The following is a 22,497-nucleotide window of genomic DNA, read 5'->3' as shown; positions in this document are numbered from 1 at the left end:
AAGAGCAACCTTTAAAAACCCCATTTGCACTGACCCGGTGATGTGAATTAGATTTTCCATACTTTAATAATTAACCCATATTTCATACAATATAACTTTAATTACCTCATTGATACAGAATAATCTATTATTCTACTAAATTAGGCTGAAAATAACTTAAATTTTTAACAATTGTAAAAACGTACTTTTTATCCAAAGAGGCAGCAAGCACACAGCAGTGTTGCTTTCTCTCATTACATTATTCTTGTGGTCTTTTCCACAAATGCCTGGGTGTCTCTTAGGTATTACTTTTTAATCATCCACCCTCATTACATGTAGTGTTTTCTCTTTTTTCATTTTACAGCACAAAGCCAGAGAGAAGGCAATTAAAATTCAATAATGGTGCAGTGCTTAGACACTCATTAAGTAGTCATTAGGTAGTCTGGAGACTCATTGTCTTCATGAGAGTTCGTTTTCTTGCTCTGGGTGAATCTCGTCAGCACACTGTTAGCTCAATACAGCAAACACGTCATGAATGTGAATCCAGAAGGCTTTGTGAGCCTCCTGGCCCCACCACAAGTTCTCTGCTGCCTCTGGGACACGGGACACCCACCCACCTCAGACGGAGCAAGCCCTGGGCTACTCAGCAGCACTTTGGAGATGCCCAGGCCTTGACCTGGCTGGGGCTGGTGCACCCTGGCAGTGATTCCTGTCCTCCTCCACAGGTGATCTAATGCCCACTTCCACATCTTTGCTGAAGCTTGGCTTGAGTAACATCCCCCCCCGTCCCAGAAACACAGCCCCCAGTTAGCAAAACAGCCTGTAGAAGGATGTGCTTCTCATCATGAGAAATCGGCAAAATCAGGTCACCAGGGAGTGAGGAGCAGCCACTGTCAGCATCAGGAGCCAAGCTCCTGCCAAAAGAGCATTCAAAACAAGCAGACTCCATTTTGAGGTGGGAAAAATCTTGCTGGCAGAGAGAGGATGGTGACAGCATGCCACTGATCGTCAGATGCGCAAAGGCATCAATAAAATAATGCTCACTCTCAAAAACTGTGTTACAACATGAGAGGAGCAGCCTCTCTCAATAACAGGGACTGCCCCTGGACAAGAAATAACAGCTTCTGTTCTCCAGGCTCTGAGCATCTTGAGTTTGCTTTGCTTTCTGTCCTTGAGGAGAGAGGACGAGATGAACCAGCTGAGACAGCTCACGCTAGGGAGGCTCCACAGCAGCTTTATGGAGGAGTTCACTGGAGCTCACAGAGAGCAGTGGGAACGAACTCCAATGCATTATTTAAGACTATCCTCACTCTGCTGACCCTTGTTAGATGTGGATCAATACAGCGGCCTCTGCCAGAGGCTGCAATATGAAAAAAAAATTAAAATAAAATTCACATTAGAGATGCTGAGGGAAAATAATACAGCCCAAGGGACTATCCAGGTGCAACAGCACAATAAGACAATCCCTGAGGGGTCAACAGGGAGCAATTGAAGGATCGGTATGATCCAGATTGCCAGCTTGTTTGTCACACCTAGTCACCTATGGGGCATAAGGCTCTGGCACAGAATCACTTTGTCGATAGTCTATCACCTAAACACTTGCTTGCACAAGCCACAGAGTCGTATTTCATGAAATAACACATTTCCTTATTAAAACTTATTTCACCTCTCACTAAACATTGCATTGTTCCTAAGCCTTGCCTTCCCATGACACTACAAATAACCGCTGCTGGCTGGCACCATATCAGGTGCAGAGCAAGCGCAACATGTCTCTGTAGGCTGCTTTTTACATTTTACTGGACATACTCAAGCTACTTCTCTGTGCCATCCTCTGTTCGCCTTCCTGCTTGCTGCTTCAGCTGTGAGGTCTCTGAGACAGGGGTTACCTTGGGGCTGTTTTGTACAGCCCCTGGTCCAGTCAGTCATCGCTGGCTGGAGTTTGCTGTGGTGCCATTGTATAAATAACACACAAGTGCAAACATTTATACACAAGTTTTGGTGTTTGGATGTTTCCAAACATGCAAAGGCCAAGATAGTTAATCAGGGCTAGCATAAATTTACCATGGACAAAATATGTTCGACCCACCTTCTATGGCGAGACAGCTGGCTATGTGGAGGAAGGGAAACAGGTGGGTGTTATACACCCTGACTTTAATAAGACTTTTTTATTCTCTGTCAGTGTTGTTTATTTGGACATGGCAGTGATATGGAATGGATGATCAGACACTTAAGTGAGTTAAAAATTGCCAGTCTCAAAGCACTGTAGTCAGTGGCAACTAGCAGCAAGTGGGTTGACCCAGGGGTTCGGTTCAACAACCGAACTTGTCAGCAACTTCAGTAATGACATTGATAAACTCAGCAAATCTGTGGATGATACTAAATTCGAGGAAGTGGATGAGAAGACAAATGGCAGGACTTCAGTCCAGAGGAACCTTGTCAAACCTGAGGACTGATCCAACAGAAATGTCAAGAAGTTCAACAGAAGAATACAGAGTCCTGCACCTGGGTGGGAATAACCCCATAATCTGGCACAACTGCAAGGGAGGATTTACAACTTGTAGTGGCTGTTAGATTGAGTATAAAATAGAAAATCCATTCTCTTTATCATTCTCAAGTGATACCAATCAGGAGGAACATGGCCACCAGAAGGAGTGGAGTTATATTCATAACTCAGGTCAGCTGAAACAGCATGTGGAAGTGTCCAGGTTTCGGCCCCTTAACCTCTCTCTACCAAAATAACACAGTATTTGGAAGAGACTGACTAAAGGTTTTTCACTTTATGATGTAATGTGAACACATTATGAACAAAATATTAAATCACTTGATTTCGTATTTTCATACAAAATCACTTGATGTAGACATGTCTACCTGCCTATTGCTCCTGTCTCCAAATGAATCTCCTGTGTTTCTTCTCCAGCATAATAAACTCTTTCAGATAACACTCATCACACCTACAGTGCACCAAAAGGTCAGTCTTAGAAGTAATATTATAAATATTATACTTCTATTATAATATATTATAAATATTTTGCAGTCTCCTACCTTTTTTTCACTTACGTGTTTGCTCAGTGCTCAATCACTCCAGTTTTATGTGGGCTAGCAGAGCTCTGGCCATGCCAGGTGCAGGTTCGTGGTCTGGCCCTGAATGCGTCTCAGAGCTGGTCACCACAAAGCAGCACCCACAGAGCCATGTCCTGTAGGAAGGATGGCCCTTTCCTGCAGGCAGGATTTTCAGACACTGGAAACCTTTGACAATTCATTTTATAAAGAGATGCTTTCTGGGGCCTTGTGAGGGATTATCTGGCAAGCCAGTCACCTCTAAGAAAGGACTTCTTGTTTAGTGTGACAAGTACAATTAGTCTGCCTCCTGATCCAGCTGTGGACAAGATGTTGACAACTCCTTATCAAAAGACTCAAATGCTCTTTCTTGCTTTACAGTCCAAGCACTCTTTTACCGGGCTCAAGGCCCCAAACCATTAAATAATTATTCACCTCACTTCCTTTGTTTGCAATATCTCTGCATCAAGTAATACAGATCGTAGCATCTTTAGAGGAGTCAATGAAAAAGCAGTGAGGTTGCCTGATGCTTCTGAAGCTTTTGGTACAAATATGTAGGTCAAATGGGACCTTTTATGAAGCCCTATGCACAGCAATCTAATGTCTTTTAATTTATTTTCTCACACTTACTTCCAGCTGCTCTTCTGTTTCTTCTTTATTACTGAAGATCCATGATACTAACAGTTCTCCTCTTTCAAGATGTCTACTGCTAAATACCAACAGTGGGATTTTGCTGGAAGTGAATTTGCTTTTACAAAAGTGAATGTTTTCATGTATAAAATGCATTTCATAGATAAAAGATAGGGATTCAGTCTTTCCTTCATCATAAGCCCTTTTTCCCAGGAAGCAGAATAAACCTGTACATTAAAAAAAATAAAATGTATCTTATACAAGATCTGATCTTTTAGGAAAAGGGTGCTTTTTCTTTTTTTTTTTCTTCTTCCTTTTTTTTTCTTTTATGGCGATTTGTTGCATTTGCCTAATAAATCTCAATATACAAGTAATATGATGAATTTGATCTACGTATACCCTTCTGTCAATGTTTTATTAGGTTAGAAAAGGACTCTGCGCTTCCACCTTTGTACATAGACTTGCTTGTAGAAGAGTGAGGCCTGCTTACAGCCTGATGGAGCAAGACCATTGCTTAATGGACTTTGTGATGCAGTAGCCATTTTATCTGCTCCTGCTTTCTTGAGACTTTTTGCATTTCTAAGGACTTACTCATTTCTAAGGATTGAGTTCTGTACTTCTTTTGTTAATTTAAAATTCACTATTCATTTTTTTTTATAGTAAACTCAATTACAGAAAAATAATTAATCTAATAACCGTACACAGAGATTATCAGCATGGCATCAAATGCACATTCACTAAGCTTAATAGACTCAGTCTATCTGGCAGTGTGGGACCAATCTCTCTACACCAAGATGTGTAAATTGTTCCATGTCACAATATTTGTCTCACATGCCCATCTCTGCAAGCCTGGGGATAGCATACAAAATCTCCGCTGATGGCTACTTACTGCGCAGCTGCAAGAGTGCAGGAGAAAACTCAAAGGCCTTTAAACACCACTAAAAGCAACCCAAAACCCAGCTACAGAACTAAATAAACTGCAGAATTGAGTTTAACTCCTCATGTATATCCTCCCCCCAGGATACCAAAGACAGAATGACAGAAGACATTCAATGAATTTTATAAATTTTAAAGGGGATAGACCTCACTGTCTCTGAGAACTGGTCATGATCTGGGTTATGCAATTTCAGGGGTCTTTGGAAAGCCCAGCAATTTGCTGAGAACTTTGGAGCAGATGCAATCCGCAAAGGCCTGGAGTTACTGGAAGATGAGAGTAGTTTTGCCTTTTTTTTTTTTTTCTTTTCAATTCCTTGATTACTTTATTTGAGTATGCTTACATCTTGATTCAAGATTTTGCTTCTGTTTTCTAGGCTTGCACTGTTAGCAATTGTAGAAGTGCCAGATTCTCAGGACTGAAATCTTTTGTTTTCAAGGGAACAAATAAACCATTTAGAAAATAACACAAAGAAAACATTTTCAAAGGGACTTCAAGACTGTTTTCAAGTGTGCTTATAATTATTATGTATGACATTTTTCGTGAACACATTGCTAATTCTACTACAATAATATACAGTCACAGGCATGCTATTCAAAACACTCCATAATGTATTCAGCAGACAGTTTGTGCTCTTCATAAGCAACAAATTATGGAAATCCTTAAAAATAAAACATAGCCCAAACTATGATATGTCCTTGAATTGAGATAGCTTTGATCTGTGAGCAAGCCCTGGATTAGAGAAAAAGGCATATAATGCCACCTAGTGCTTTTGGAAAGTGACCCTCAATTTAAACAGGGATGCAAGAATCTCTGTCAAACCCATGGGATTTATCACTATGCTCTTACTACAGCTAAAAGACAAAAAGCCTCCTGCTGAGTTTAACATGCATATCATGTCACATAATTGTCATATGATTGACAGGAGAAAAACAAACAAACAAAAACAACACCAAAACCTAAACACAGTTTGAAGCATATAACCAGTAAAGCAGTAACCTCCAGATCCTCACATCATTTGAAGGTCATATCCTGCAGGGAGAACAAAGCAACTGAGTAACCGTAAAAGATGCTATGATTCCTTCCTCGTGTGCAACAAGCAAATGTACTGCTCATCAGAGAGCAACCACTTCCCTGAGGGTAATCTGCATGGCTAACCCATACTTTCCAGACTTTAAAGGTTGCCCTTTAATGATTTCCCTGGTACCAGACTGCTCTAGAGAGCTTGACCCATTCCTGTGCAGTTCTTTTTTCTTGCATGCTCCAGGAAGAAGTCTGATGAGGTATTACTCATTAATAAAAAGCAACTGCTTGCTTACAGAGTTTGTTTTTTGATTATTTTTTTTTGATAAATCGGTCTGAATCATAGCCAGAGGTAAATGAAGTAGTCAAGGCTGTATCTGGCTGAGATTATTCCCACCATATGCCACTTACTTTTTGCTTTTTGAACATCCAAGAACTCATCTTCTTCTTTTTTTTAAGTGTCCTTAAATGACATTGTGTGTAAAAAACATGGAACCAAGTACACAGACACAACATTGAGAAGGATGAAAACTGAAGCCTGACTGAGAATCTGTGCTTCAGGCTGCCTCTCCTATGGGATCTGAACCACCACACGGAATTAAAATAAGTCTCCCTACCTCAGTGAACACCATGTTGGATTTCAGCCTCCAGATTGTTAACACCACGTACTCCCAACAGAAGCTGAAGTCAGATGTGTCAGGATCTTCTGTAACTTTGGTCAGAAGTGTAGCACCACATCTTCCTTAGCTGGGCACATCCTTTGATTCTGCTGCTTGCGTTGCTGCTGAGGTAGATTAAGGTGACTATTTGCCTTTCCCTTTGAGTCTCTTAAAGCACATCAAAGGATCAGTACTATTGCTTAATTTACTACCAAACCCACTATCCTTAGTTGTAGTCCAAGTCAAGCAGCAACATTTTTTGATAATTACATTATGAATTTGCATTTATTTATTTGATTCAGTCCCTTGAGTACTTGAGGAGTTGTGACACAAAAGCAGAAATCATAGGTAACGGCTAGATGCCTGAAATAAACTTGGTCCACAATTCACTTGAGATTCTTCTATACATCATACCAATTAATTTTTTGTTAGTGTTTTACATGGATGAAGGAGCTCAGAATGCAGAATAAAGAAGGAACAGGGAGAAGGAAATAATCAGGTATATTATCAGAGCATGATATATACAGCAAAAGTATGATGCATATGAAGAAGGGAATATAAATGCTATGAAAAAAAGAAAGCAATATCCACGTGCAAGCCAAAAAAAAAAAAAACAAAAAACTAGTTTATTGTTCCATGTGTGTACAGTGAATTTGATTTAAAACTCCCAAAAGCCACAATGAGGATTCCTACCTACCACAATCATCTACAGCTCAGACCTCATGTCTCTGTCTCTATACACATAAAAATATATGATGATGTGGCCAAATATCTTTCTGTCTCTATGCATATATGTAAACAATTATACATGTATGCTTGTATCTGTACAGTTTCATTGGAAGGCACATGGATTAAATGCAGTCTTTTGAACAATGAATGATAACAAGACAATTTCTGGCTGAGTAGCCCAATGCATAGATACATGCGTTCAAGGGTAAGTCTGCCAAAGTACAAAAAAGACGTGCTTAAATGCCATGACGACCAGTTAGCACAGGAATCAACAGCAGCTGGAGTCTAATCCTGCACCATTTGCATCCCAGACAGCTTCACCAGTGACTGAGTGCAGGATTAAGCCTGCCCAGTGCCCAGAAGAATAGCTTTCTTAATGCTCTTAGTGGTGAAAAGGGGATGTTGATAACTGTGAATCCCCCACTCCACTGTGACAAACTGTTTTAATTCCTGCCCCTGCAAATGATACCATATTTACCCACTTCTCATTGTACAGACTGGACTGTCCATGAGTTTGCCCACCTGTTTGTGTGCTGAGTTACCTTCAGTAGTTTCCTCCAAATACCTCTAGGATTTGCTTGCTGACCTGAAGAAGGCAGCTCACCACTTTCAGTCCTCCTTTCTGCTTCCCGCACTGTTACTGTCAAACATTTTACAGCTGAAGATGTGCTTCTGAATCCTGTAGCTGCTCCTCAAAGTAGAGAAGCTGATCCACCTCAAAGCAATCACTTGCTCTGGAAACCATTTTCTCCAGGTATCTCCTGATTTCCTCCTCACTGGCCTTCTGCTCTCTTGCTTGCTTCAGATAGGTGTACACTTTCTCAAACACCTCCGCTCCCAGCTTCTGGATGGCAGATCTAAGAATACATATTACAAAAAGGTCAAGTCAAAGTTACCTCACATTATATATTAATACAAGCAATTGCTAGAACTTTTTTTTTTTTTTCAATGTTGTGGCTACTTTTGATTAAAATCATTAAAGAATACACCTCATTTGTCTGACAGTACAAGAAATTCAAATTTCCTGTGCAATTTCTCTATGGCTGTGTTATACAAATAGCCCAGGAGTAAAAACCTGGCAACAGTAAGTCCTGGGATATGCAGACATCATCGCTGCTAAAAAACAAAACCATTTTCACACTAAATCTGACATACTGCTTTAACCACAGCAAGTCCAGTACACACCCATATGTTATTGGCTCTGTATTTCATCAAAAACAAGAGAAGCAACCTTATATAGCCATAAACCAGCAGACTTTCATGAGAACAAACACATTTCAGAATTCATTGCTTTATTTTAGCTTCTATCTAATAACAAGGAACCTGTTGTACCAGATCAGCATGAGCTTACTGACATTTCTGTCTTTTCCTACAGCACTATCCTTTTATCAGTAGACAGGTCTGTAATTCAGTGACAAAGAGTACACTCACAGGAACTTAATGTTGATTTATAAAGATTCAACTGAGAACTGCAAGACAATGAACAGAACTTGTTTTTCTAAAGGCAAACATCTTTAAATTTGTATGGCAGAAGCCCTGAGTAATGTAAAACATTCCAATCAGTGCTGGGTTCATAATATTTTGATGAAAATATTGGAGTAATTTTCCTTCAGCATATCAGAAAGACTCTTCGCATAAGTCTCCCACAGCAACTGTGTTCACTTCCCTGTTTAAACAAACCGGCTTTGTCACAAGCACACCAAGCCAGTTTTCCTCCAGTTTCCTGCTGGATCTCAATGGTGCCAATCCATGCAATGTCCACGGCAGGACTGGGATCCTGAATGGCATCAAGCAAGAGGGTTTGCTGGCAAACGTGCTGTGCAGTGCTATACAGACCTGGTGGTGCTTATCTAGAATAATTTACAGAATATAGCAGGTGAGAGAATTTTGGGGTGAAGGGATTTCAAAAACAGCTCCTTGAGTGTGATTTATCAAGGAAATTCAAGGGTGTGAGCCAATTACTGGATGCAATGGTACTGCAATACAGTGTAATGCTGACACACAAACGGCATGGCTGGCTGTGCAGCCTCATCCTTGATTTTTTCTTTTACTGATTTTTTGTGTTAGGGCAGCTGAGATTTGTTCTTCTTTTAGTGTCGAACTTGCATGTTCCAGAGGTAACAATGCCCTTCACTTAGTCAGGAAGTGAGTTGGGCTAACTGGGATCTCCTTACGTAGACATCAGCAATTTGTATTGAAAAACATCTTGTTTTGGTTAGGTAAACTCCTGGTAGGCAGCCTTTCCTCCCACCAGCATTTTACTAGAGTTTCAAGAGCATTTGGGTGGTGCAATCATTTCTTTTTCAGGAAATCTATTGTGGCACAGAGACCTCTTCAATAAAGCTTCTTAGCGTAGCTAACAATGTTTCTCTGAAAAATGACTCTTACCTACAAAAAAAAGAAAAAAACAAACAACTGACGATATCTGTGATTCTAATGCTGTAGTGTATTTTTCAAGGATTAAACATCCTGTGTGTCTAGTATGTGAAAGCATTTGATGCCTTAGCACTTTGCTTCGTGGAAATTCTTTTAGACAAAAAGGAGGTACTAGGAAATTCGCTGTATAGTTTTATAACATATCAGCCTGAGTATCTGTGCTTATGCTCCCCTTCCACTGACTTTCTGTCACATGCTGTTTTCTATAAATTTAGACTATGGTGAACTGGGAGGACGGACCCCGGAGTTGTCCCTGGATGGAAACTGTCACATTTATCATCCCAGCAGTGAGCTACGTAGTATTTATAAGGGATTAGCAAGGTTCCTGAAAAATCCTAACATTAAGAACAGTAGGACCTGCAGCTGATAAAAATGGACAATATACCCAATACACTTTCTTGCCTGAAAGAGAGCCTTGACGACTGCTCTGATCGCACAAGGAGGAAGCACTTCTCCTCACATCCTACCCACTGGTGGGTTCTCTGCAAGTCCAAAGGTGACTCAGTCCTGCTTCCCATAACTAGAAACAGATTTTTTTTAAATATTTTTAATATTTTTTTAATATTTTTTTTTCTTCAAATACTGCCTTCTAGGGGAAAACACAAACTGCTGAAAGTGATCAATTGCCAACCTAAGGATTAACTTAGTACAGAAGTCTAAATAGGGATTTTTTTGTCAAATAATGTACACTTCTTCACGAAGCCTGAACATAAATATTATATTTCTCTTCAATGGTTAAAAATCAATACCTGAGAAGCTACCTTGAAACAACTACTGCTTCATTAGTGCCTTTACTGACCCCCCTCCATCCCTCCTAAACAAATATATTTTTTGTCAGTCCTTTCTATTTAAAAATGAAAAGTTAACCAAAGAAATACTCCCGAGGTACATGTTTGCTTAATAAATGTGACCTGAAGACGGGAATCTTTTCAGTTTAGCTTGGCAGAACATGCAAATCAGCTAATCTGTATAATTGCTGGTACAATAAAATTAGGGAAAAAGTATTCATAGGTTGAAAATTAAGGGGTAGGTAACAAAAATTATAACCTCCTATTACAAAAGAACACATCAGACTCTATTTGGGCTTGAAAGCTGCATTAATGTGAGTCTGCTACCACATAATACATTTTCTGTGATGGGGACAGAAAAGCAGCAGCTAAGACAGTAAATTTTAAAGAGACATTACTGACTGAATCTTTTAGTATATCAATGGGGGTGAAGGGGTAAGTGACTTCCTAGAAAGCAAGGTTTGCCCATTACCACCCCAATTCTGTGCTAGTGGTTATTTTCCCATCCATGATAAGACCTACTGAGGCATAATTATGGATTTTTCACTACCCTTCTGGTCATAGTTTCTATTTCACAGGAGGTGTGGAACACCTGCATTTACAGCTCTGAAATAACTACAAGCCTCACTTCTGAATGCACTGTGAGAACCAGTACAGAGATCCCACTTACATTCCCACGTTTTCTGATTATCTGGTATTTACTCTCGTTATAGCTCACACACCTACAAACTCACTATTTTCCCCCAGAAATGAGCCACGATCCCTTTCTCAGTGCAGATACACAAGCTAAGGAGATACTCGACATCTGAGGTTGTATTACTCAGACAAGTTTTGTTGGCCAGAATCCCACCCTACGCTGTCCTAAATTGCTTTTCACTATGCTGAAATCAAAGCAGTTATATCAGCCTCTACCATCCAAGGAGCTGGTCCAGAATGATAAACAGTAACGTGCTTAAATGAGGTATCTCAGATCTTCCTTGTGCAAATGAGCTTATGAGCAACTTTAGTGTTGCTTCACTGAGTTACAAAGACATACATATACCAAGGGATTCTTTGCTGGCATTTGAGCCCTGCAGTTCCTAACTTTTAGGCACCTCCTTCATACAATGGCATTCACAGCTCTGTGGCTGAACCCTAAGCTCCCTGTACAATGCAGACACCACAGAAAGGCATCAATGCAAAACATCAGCCCACCACAACTGAGGAAAGGGAAATCTCTCATCTGCTGTCTGTCTGGCTTTAGTAAAGTTTGGAAGCACCTCTTCCCCTACAGGACTTGCAGCAGTTCAACATGATCCCATAGGTACTCACTTGTTCTTTATCCCAGGTTAGAGCTTTCGGCCAGAGACCTAAAAACCTGGGGGTAGAAAGAGATTTAAAACTACAACTCCCAGAGCTAATCGCCATGGGCACTGGGGAAAGAAGGACTCTCCTTCACCCTCATTTTGAATTGTATAAAAGTAGATTAATTGTGCCAGAAAAGAATGAGGAAGGGTAACTGTCGATAGATTGAGGACCAAGGACAACCAACACTGGAGGTGTGTGCAAATGTTGTTATCTGCATGAAACAGTCCCTGGATAAAACACTGCCAGCACTCCTTGGAGTCTTTCAGTCTTTGGGACTGAAATCCAGGTTACCATGTGTGAATGCCCTGTGTGTCTACTTTCTCGCTGCAAATGGAAAGAAATTCAACAGTGAGCCCAACTTCCCCCACTCCTCCTGGCTGCAGAGGGCAGCCCCAATGCTCCAGGCAGAGGTGGAACAAGGCTGGGGACTTCCATAGCGTGCAGGCATGCTCTGACCACCTGCCTACTGGCTGGATAGCAGATATTGCCAGACCCCACACTGTCATCCCTGGAAGCCATGCTTTGGAATAAAAAGCCTCATGCTGCTAGCTTCTGTTCAGCACAAAATCTAAGCCTAGAGAAAATTAACTAGAACAAGCCTCAAAGGCCACAGAGGCAGACAGATATCTGATTTGTGGCTAATGATATGGTTTTGGCATGAGATTAGCAGTTGGTTCTGTCAAGGATAAGGTGCTTCTGAGCATGTGAGAAGCAGTATCAATATCAGCTAAATCATAGGTACTTAGTGCTTTGACTCACTGCCAGTGTTAGAGGGGAGCTAAATAGGAGCCTTCAGAACTGCAATTTTATACTCAGGGTGTCTAACTGTGCCTAAAAATGTGCCAAGTCATTTAGTAGATCTGGGCTCAAACGTATTTATCAGGATATCTGGTGATTTCCTACACATCAGTGCAAAATTACTAAAATCTGACAATATAATAATGTTGTGTTCTCAACTGGCTGATGAAGTTGTAAATCTTTCCCTGGGTGAACAAAGAATTTTCTATTATCCCGCAGGCCTTTATTTTGACTCTACAGCTACTAGCTATGTATTAATGTTTCTTTTCTGGTCTAGAGATCAATTACAATACACCTACCTTTATGCAGCACCAACAAAAGCCACAAAACAAGATTAATGCTTGAGTTTGCACTCTTCCATGCGCGTTAGCAGCTGGGTTAATATCTCTCAACAGCTTGTCATTGCCTGCCTTAAAGGATAACTATGACACAAATCAGCAGCTAAGGGGGTTTTCAGCTTCTCACTTGAGAATGTCATTCAGCATGATAGCAACTATCATTTAAAACCATTCTGCTCTCCCTCCTCCATCCCCAGAGGGAAGGAGCACTTTTCACAGAGCATTTTCACCGTTTCTTCAGGGAGTGGTGGTGTGGGTTATTCCTGGGAGCATGGAGGCTCAGCAGTTGCTGAGCCACCACATTCTGCACGAGACACAACTGAGCACACCACAGTGATACCATGGCAGTCCCCCTGGATCAGACATCAGCGATAACATATCACCTCTGCCATAGCAGACATCTAACATGCAGCTCCTAAGTCAATCACAGTAAAATTATTTTTTTTATAAATCCTCACAGCTACCTCAATATCAACGTCAAAAAAATAAGCTTTCTGGACAAGGAGCATCTGTCCAAGTGGGCATTTATTTATCCTTTCACAGATGTTGTTTGCATCCTATACTAACAAGCATATTGTAAAGTAGGAGGCAAATCTATTGTGATTAGGGACCATGAGGCATAAAAGCCTGTGCAGAGATATTTGAAATAATAATTTCAGCAGACTTCACTAAATTCGCCCTAAGTCAAATGTACTCTCATGGAGTCCAACAGTGTTATTTAGGATTCCCATCAATACATCCAATTCTGATTTGTCCCTGAACATACTTTCTAAACATTCATTTATCAACCTTATATTTCTATTTACAACAGTGCAATCTTGCCACTTTGCAGCTAAACATTAGCAACATGAACCTTGGTGAAAATGATTGTTATATTTATCTCCTGAAATAACTTTCTGAAAAACAATCAGGAAATTACATATCTTTAATCTCATACAAAATACTGTTTTCTAACTGTACTAGAAAATCTTAAGAGTACCTGCTACAGCATCTCATGGTTCAGTAAATAGGTTCAATTACAACACAAAAGGTCCTTATTCTCTCAAGTTACCTTCCTTTCATTCAGGATATTGACATTACTGACTGAATCACTACAACTTCTCTGGAACTTGAAAGAAACTGCCCTGGGTTCAAAACTTCATTTGCAGCAAAGCTTGTTGGCTGCTCTGAAAAGACCCCTGCAGACCTGCAAAGAGAGGTGCACTATAAGCTCCATGATTTATTTTGTAGGAATTTTCTTCTAAAGGTAGGGCACTTTCTAGTTCTAGCAGACATATGTGTGGTCTTGGGAATGTGACAAGTATAGCAAAGTCTAAGAAAAGTGCATATTAGAATAATAATTTTAAAAAAGGACAGAATTATTATATAAAAAGGTAGTAAAATAAAATCCGAATTGTTAGCCCCTACCTTCCACCTTCAAGCCTCAATGGACTTTGACTTTCATCGTATTATTGCTGAATGAAAATTTCTTCACTTGAAGACACAACGATAATTTTCATAATTCATCCTTAATTACTTCATAATTCCTGAATTAAAGTATCTTAATTTGATTGCAAACAAAACTCTCTGATGTCCTACTTCAAAGACTTGCAAAATCTAAAGCATATTTAGGACATGTTTTCCCATGAGATAAGAAGAATCTTATTATTTAAAGCTGTAGACACAGCTGAAGAAATATCAACAATAGTATTCTCCATGCATTTCATTTTCTGAGATAAATGAATTTGTAAAATAGTAATTGAAGTTGACACCAGCTCTTGGAAGAACTGTGAATTAGAATTTAGAGCTGTTAGTTGAATACTAACTACTGAAATCAGAATAAAGTTTATGAGAAGGAGAAATTGCTTTTTGCTTTGTACTTCATGCACAATACCTAAGCCAAAACCCACAAGAAACTTACCCCATTAATTAATTTACACTGAGCATTTAAATCTTCATTGAATGTGAATGACTGAACAAGTGGAATACTATCATAGGCCAATCACTTAGGGATAAAACCTTTATTCTGGGACGAACTGGTGGAAATTATAAGCCAAATCCTCACTGATCTAAAATATACTTCATGACTCAGTGGGAGATAGCAGGAATTTCAGCAGAATATTTCTCTCCCTCTGGAGCTGTGTGCCTAACCAATTTCCCACAGGAAACAACAACAACAACAGCAACAAAACAACACACAACAACACATGGTGTCTTACATTTCTCTGAAAAAAAGGTTTTGATTTTTCAGTGAAACAAGAAGCAGAAAAAAAGTAAATTTCATGACGAATAAAGAAGTACTCTATGAGCCTATTCAAACTGTTTCAGCATTTCCCATTTTCCGTGCCAGTCCTGTTCTCAGTGGGTAAATACACAAAATTATCTTAAACAATATCCTGGTTTTCACCAGCATCACAACATCCAGAGTCTCTGGCAGAACCACACAAGTCAATGAATACTTCATATTAGAGAGAAAAGAAGAAGAATTTCCAATAATGGACAATAGACCTACAATTTTCAGAACGGCCTAGGAAGGTTTGTGTGTTCAACTTCCTCTAGATCTCCATCAGGACAAGACAAGCTCTGTAAAGCTATTGAGATATTTAAAGAGGCAGATAGAGGTCTAGTCCCTTTTTTTCCCCTCACAAATAATAAGTATATGACACCTAAGCACTCTTCAAAACAGCACCCTGGTTATTTCTCTGTCTCAAATCTCTTGGAAAATCAAATAATACTGCATCTAACAGCCTGGAAATATGTCTTGTAAAAGACTAATGACAATTTCTATTAACACTTACAGAAACACAGGAATCATCATGTAGTATCTAAATAACCTGCTTCACCTAGTAGACTCACAGAGCCAAAACACAAACTTGCTCTGAAACATTACTGAACCAGAGTAATTACCTATTCTCTTCAGGATCAAAATCATACTTCTGCAGAAAAAAAAGTTAACGAAGATACAAGTGTTACCTTACAACTAAGAGCTAGGTTAGGTGTTGCCTCAGTATCCTCTATTTTTGTCATAACTTTTGTCTGTGTCTGGTTAATGATTCCACTGCAAATGGTTTGGTATCTCTACACCCTGAAGGCCCACAGCCCAGGAAAACAAGCCACTCAGCAGGGAGCTTTACTGAAGAAGACGGATCTGTGAAAAAGCCACTCCTGCGGCTGCTTTACCCTCAGAAGTGGCGGCTGCTTCCTTTGGAGCCATGAGAAATGTGGTGTTTTGGGTCTGCTAACCTCTCTTCCACACAGGATGGTTTGCATATTGCCCAGCTCTCTGCTATTTTACCCTGTGAGCTAATTTTTGTTATACCAGCTCTGCATTGCTCACCTCCTTCCACATGGGAATATGAGATTTATACCTTAACGACTCACAGATGTGTAAGAAAGAAATCACTGTATGATGACTGAGGAAAAAAATGGTTAAGGAAAGAAGGAAATGGACTGATTTTTCTTCCAAATAATTACACTACTGCAGTTGCAAGCAGATGAGGACAAAAACAATACAGGAAACAGTAAACATCAGCAGTCCTAGCAAGGGTTTGCTGAAAGCCCTTTGTGTATTCACTACCTGTATTCACTACCTGTATTACTTCCTCTGTGAACCTTCCAAGGTCACTGTGCTGCATCTAGCAAACACTGCCAGGATTCTGCAAGTGTTTCTATATTGAAAACAGACTATATAATTAATGTCACGTGAGATCATTCTCACATTTGGAAACTATTGACGAAATCAAGGCACTAGAAAACAGAACAGCTCAATCCATGTATTAAAAATGCACAGCATGAGAAACTAGGGAAATCATGCTTTTTGTGCAAAACAAAAAGATGTATTAGTATAATTGTAATGTTTTGAGTGTTTGGGGATACTTGACATTTTAAAATGAATGAGTCTATACTTACAATTATGTGTTTTATAACTTGAATACAATTTTCAGACTGGATGAAAACTCTCTACTGCTAAAGCAATTATGACATTACTCTCCACTTAAAAAAAAAAATCCTTAGAAATTCAGGATAACAGAAAGGCTTATGGATCTATGAAATGCAGCTCAGTAAAGAAGCTGAAAAAGTCTGGTTCCAAGTAAAAAAAAAGTCTGTATCCAAGTAAATTCACAAAATCTTACACTTCATTTCAAGGGTTGGGCCTGAGGCTTAATATTGGGCAAACAGAGCACCAGGATGAGCATCCCAATACAATATATTACAGTTTAATTGTACCCTTTTGTTTATCAGCTAATAGATCCACTACCAAATTCATTCTCTTTATGTATTCAAAGTGAATCACAGCAAATGTAAAGCTGCTAAGAACAGCTAAAGAGATGGCATTGGCAGCTGGCATGCTCTTCCCATCCCCAGTTGCAGGATGGGAAGGAATAAGAATAATCTATGAAAGAATAATCTATGGCTTTCAAGAAGTGAAAGTACCAGCAAAAGCACAGTGAATGGTCACCCGCCCTAACTTCATACACTTTGGTTAGTTGGCTACCACCATAGGCACCAGCATGACAGAAATGAAATTTATCTTCCAAGGAAATTCAGAATAGGAGCTTACAACATATGTCTTGAACTATCCTGTGTCTTTCCACACAGAGAGCCCAGAGAAGTCTGCAGGCTCCCAGGAAAGGTTTTTAAAACTGGGCCCTGCGAATATCCTCCTTTGTGGCTACTCTGTTCATTGCCTGATTAAGCCAGGCAGTTGAATATTTGCATAACTTTAAGCACATGTTGTCTTTCTGAAGACAAAGGACTACCTGTGTTTAATATTATTTATATGCTGAATTACTTTGCTAAACTGGGACTTCAATCTTTGGCACCTTTACTAGGACAACAAAAGCAACTAAACATAACATTTGTGGCCAGTTTAATGACATAAAGCAAATAGGGCTACAAAATGGTGAAGGGTCTAGAGGGGAAGATGTGTGAGGAGTGGCTAAAGTCACTTAGTTTGTTCAGCCCAGAGAAGAAAAGACTGAGTGGTGGCCTCATGGTGGCCTACAGCTCATGAGTGGAGTGGAGGAGAAGGCATTGAGTTCTTCTCTCTGGTGACAGGCTGGATCTTAGGAAAAGGCTCTTAACCCAAAAGGTGATCGGGCCCTTGAACAGGTTCCCCAGGGAAGTGGTCATGGTACTGAGTCTGCTGGAGTTCAAGAAGCATTTGGACAACACTCTCAGATATATGGTCTGATTTTTAGGTGGTCCTGTGTGGCCCCAGGATTTGGACTTGATGATCCTGGTGAGTCCCTTCAAAGTTGGGATATTCCGTGATTCTATGATTCTAAATAACCTAGTATTGATTTAATTTACACTACATAGCTGAAGGTTTTGTACTGGAGACAACTTCAGAGAAGCCAACACACGTCCTATTCTACAGACTGGGTAAAAATTCCAAGACCATTTGCATTAGTGACCTGCAACTTCAAAATGTAATCCCATTTTCCAAAATCATCAGGCTGGAGAGATACATACACAATATCTCCAAAAGCAAACAAAAATAATGGTAAAAACACACTGTTCTTGCCAAATACTTTTCAGTAGCATCTGTTCAGTTCCTACATTGCTCATAGCTGGCAGGGCTGCACATTACAATCTATATCATCAGTACATCCCCATCTAACAAATTATGGATCACTTGCAATTTTCGCTTAGCTCAGATGCACTGGAGAACTAGCACAACTTTCCGTCTTTGCCGTCCAACAGATACCTCCAGGATGAAACGTTCTTGAGAATAATAATAGGTCCTAAACCTGAACAGCCACTTAAATTGAAGGCAAACAATTATAATACTCTGCATGTGGGATGAGTGCTCTTGACTGTTTTAAAGACAATATCATTTCCAAATTAACAGTACAGAACTTCTGTCTCATGACAACGCAGAATTTCTGTCCCGTTACAGCACAGAAACACACATTCAACCTGCAGGTGTGAAATCTGAGGCTTGCTAATTATTTTGCCATTGCTCTCTGTGTGATTCTGCGTGTATTAGGCAGAAAAGGAGAAGCCACTAGTAATGAACTATTTCTAGAGAAAATTGGATCTAATCAAATATTTTTATTTATTTCCTGTATGGAAGCTAGGCAAGGTCTAAATGAACATGATGGGTTTTCCAAGATTTACAAAATTTCACTTCTCTCCAGACCTACCACTCTGATCTTGAAGATGTGATTTGATGCAACTGGATACCAGGCATCACACTGGTCTAGATGTGAGGACAAAATGCTGTGTGCATGCAGACTGAATAAGAACCAGGAGAGTATCCCAGAGGAGTCCTGGAGATTAGGACCCTACCACGCCCTAAATGCTTAAGAGATGGAGACTGGTCTTTGAAAATGAAGTGTGAGAAAATCTGTGGCAAGGACGATGAATATGATACTAATATGTTGTCTTAGCCCACAGAAAGCAAAAAGCTACTATTATGCTGTAAGCTGTCTTGGGATCACCACACAGAAATTACTACCAGAAAATGGAGTGTTGAACAGAGTAGCTGAAGTGTGTATAAGAGGAAATCTCATGCTCAAAAACATGGATCAATATCCTCCAGAATAATATCCTCTACCTGGCTGCAAAAATCAGTCATAGCTCAGCCAATGACAATACCAAATTTGTCTCTTGCCTGCAGGAAAACATCTTAGTCCTCATGCATATTTACATCATGATTCCTTCAACATGACAGTCAATAGCAATCAAGGTCTCTGTGATTTTTTAATTTTGGTCTAAAACCCCAATTAACTTTTCTATATTTACTGCATTTTGCTTCACCTAGAGGTATCTTCAGTGATGTCAATAACTAAAACAGTTTCAGTAAGCTAAGAGTTGGTCCTGATGAAGGGCCACCCAACATTTAATAAAACACTAAATCAAATAGTTTCTTTACAGCAATACTTCAAAAATATGTGGAAATAAACATATACAAAGTCTTCTATGCTTTAGGCATTTTAGGACTACTAATCTTACAGAATATCCACTGCCTATTCAATCACTTCAGGATGACCTTTCTTTCTGAATTTTTAAGATGAATGATACATTTGATGCCAATGTCACAAGCAAAAGAAGGATATATGCATACAGCTCATGAGCCTAAGCCAATAGTGTTATAAGCATTCACAGGAATAGAATAAAAATATCACTAAATGCCTTTCCTCTATGACTTCTGAAAGACAACTTTACTTACACTCAGCGGGTGATGATGAAGCCTTTTGCCTGATCATGGTATGCTGCTGTGTATAAGACTTCAGGGACTGCCTAAGAGGTGCTTACTGCTGTGCTAAAGGATTTTAATTTACTTAAAAATTGGGGCATAAAAGACTTTTCCTTTTACTGGCATGCATTTTATTGAATTCTAAATTGCATATTAAAGTTCACTGCTATTAAAATGACTCATTGTATGTATTCATGGATACCTCCACAAAGGAGCACAAAGTATGCTGTACTAACATTTTTTTTCCTGCATTTTCTACATTTTTATTTCTTTTCGTATTTTCAGGACAGAGAGGACAAGACTTAAATTCTATTCTATAGATATTCAATTATGAAAAAAAAAAAAAAAAACAAAAACAACAGACTTACTCTGTAAAATACAAATTCTCATTTTACAAAGCCCAAGAAATTAATTTTTACTACAGTGATGAGAAGGCTTCAAAGGGAAGTCTCTACTCACTGGACACCTGGGAAACAAATGCTACTTAATAAAGGGAGGTGAAACTGTGAATATAATCACTGTACCAAAACTTGAATAAGGCTTATTCTTTTCCACAAATTTCTGCATACACCTTTTCTGCATACAAATCCACAAATTTCTGCATACACCAATTTCTCACCATCTCCTTTCCATTTTATATCATGAAACCCTGCAGTCAGATCTCAAGCATGCATTGTAAGACTTTCCACGGAGCTGTGAAGAGCCATCTGAGGTGGTCACATACTTGGAAAGAAGTAAGACACAGCAAGATGAAAAGAAGCAGAAAAGCATTTTCAGTTACACATATAAACGTGCTTGGTCTGTCTCTCTTTATGTGGATTTTGACCTCTTTAGCCTCTTATAAGCTACAACAGCTATCAGTGCTGTCAGTTTATAACTGAAGAAAGCACTTGGTTTTGTCCACCAAGCTTTTCAGACACTGGCAGAATGCAAGCCAGCATTTGCTACAACTCCTCTAGGGTTTTCCCTAGGGAAAAAGCCAATCTTTCAGGCAATTAGTACTAACAAAGCTTCTGGTATCTTGCAAAGAAGGCTTTGCCAAGCTTTATGAACCTCAATGAAAAAAAAAAAAAAAAACAGAAAATGAAAAAAGGAATAGGTGGTATAACAATTTTATATGATGGAAACAAATGCTTGGCTTCAGGAGTTGTTTCTGAAGAACAGCGTGGCTCTCTTCTGAGTTGCATTGTTGGAAATTCTCTGTAGGGGAGCATCACTGGAACTGCCACTAATTTTTCCTCATTTATCTCTGTGGTGAAGACAATATGGCTCTACATAGCATGTGAGAGTATAGCTTTTTAGACTGCAGCATGCAATACTGTCAGGAATAGGAACCACCATGAAAATGAGATGGTGGCCAGGACAGAAAATACTCCTCCTGTTTCCTGCATCTAACAAGATTCCTAAGCCTAAAAACCCAATATGAGGGATATGAGTCACAGAACTCTGATTTATATACTTGGCTGACTTCCCACCATTAGCAGGCAAAGCTGTGAAGGAGCATAATAAGAAAAAGCTCGGATAACCTTTGCAGGAACTAGTTCAAAAAACTGAGATTTCTCATCAACACTGTAGAAGATCCTAATACTGAAATTGTTAGCACTGAGGTAGAAATTTTTGCTGAGAGAATGAACTACACTTGAAAGATAAAGTTAAATTTCTGCTGCTACAAACTTTATAATGAATACTGATACCAATTATAACAAGCTAGAAATTATTGTCACCAGAGTAGGTGATTTTACCATAACTTTTACAGAGAGGACAGCAATTCAAAATGCTGGAACAGGGTGTGCAATAGGAATTGGAAAAAAGATCTTAGAGGAAACATTCAGGGACTTAAGTGAAGGAAGCTGGTGACTGTATCATAAACACTATCAGGCTGCATTTAGATTAGCCCTGAGCAACTTGTTTTATTTAAAATAGGAGATGAAGGACACCTACCTACCTTATTCAAGAACATCAGTGGCTTCCTTCTACACTCCTGTAAAGGCTTTTAGCATAACTTCCTGATACCTTCTCACATGAATATATGTATGAAGCCCTGCACAAGAATACACTTGAAGCTACCTAAATTGGCACTCTGAAATCCAGCAATTCTCTGCACTGTCAAAGAACACATTCAGTGCAACACACTGCGATGACTCAAGCAATGAGCACATCACACCTTGTCAGGAGAATGTCCTGCTGCAGCTGTTTGCAAGCCCACATCATTCACGTGTCAAAAATAGTTAAAGGCCCATTTGCTGTTAAACCTTATGTTCACTTTATATGAATCTACCATTTTATCAGAGCTAATGAAAGAGCTTTTTTTTTTTCTGTTAATGTTATTTGTAATATTTAGGTATAATGATTACTTTCTGAGCAATTCATGACATAAAGAAGAGTTTCCCTCATCACCATCTATTGTTGTTGGTGCCAATCCCAAACTTTTATATTTCTATTTCTGCACTTCCACATTGTTTCCACTGCTCTTCCCCATTTCCTTGCAAGAACTCCAGCTACTCATTTCCTATGAAACAACAACAAAGAAAAAACATATTCTCTCTTTCATTAGAAGATGTCAACTCAAGACCCCCAAATAAGTCTATGGTTTCCT

The 22,497-nt window shown here is 39.3% G+C and overlaps 1 protein-coding gene across 2 annotated transcripts in view; it reads right to left on the bottom strand.

Annotated features, from left to right (window-relative positions):
* Positions 1–6,888: 6,888 nt before the first annotated feature.
* The window catches only part of NEK11 (NIMA related kinase 11), a 110,691-nt gene continuing 95,082 nt past the window's right edge, over positions 6,889–22,497 (bottom strand). The window contains exon 15 of one of the 2 annotated variants that reach the window (XM_068674539.1): positions 6,889–7,868. In XM_068674539.1, the coding sequence (XP_068530640.1) occupies positions 7,664–7,868 (205 nt within the window). In that variant the 3' untranslated portion in view covers positions 6,889–7,663. The remainder of the gene's footprint in view (positions 7,869–22,497) is intronic. The other variant, XM_068674540.1, reaches the window with a different exon arrangement.

Source organism: Anas acuta, chromosome 2, assembly GCF_963932015.1.
Source record: "Anas acuta chromosome 2, bAnaAcu1.1, whole genome shotgun sequence".
In the NCBI taxonomy this organism is placed as follows: Eukaryota; Metazoa; Chordata; class Aves; order Anseriformes; family Anatidae; genus Anas; species Anas acuta.
This window is presented reverse-complemented; position numbering and strand designations above follow the sequence as displayed.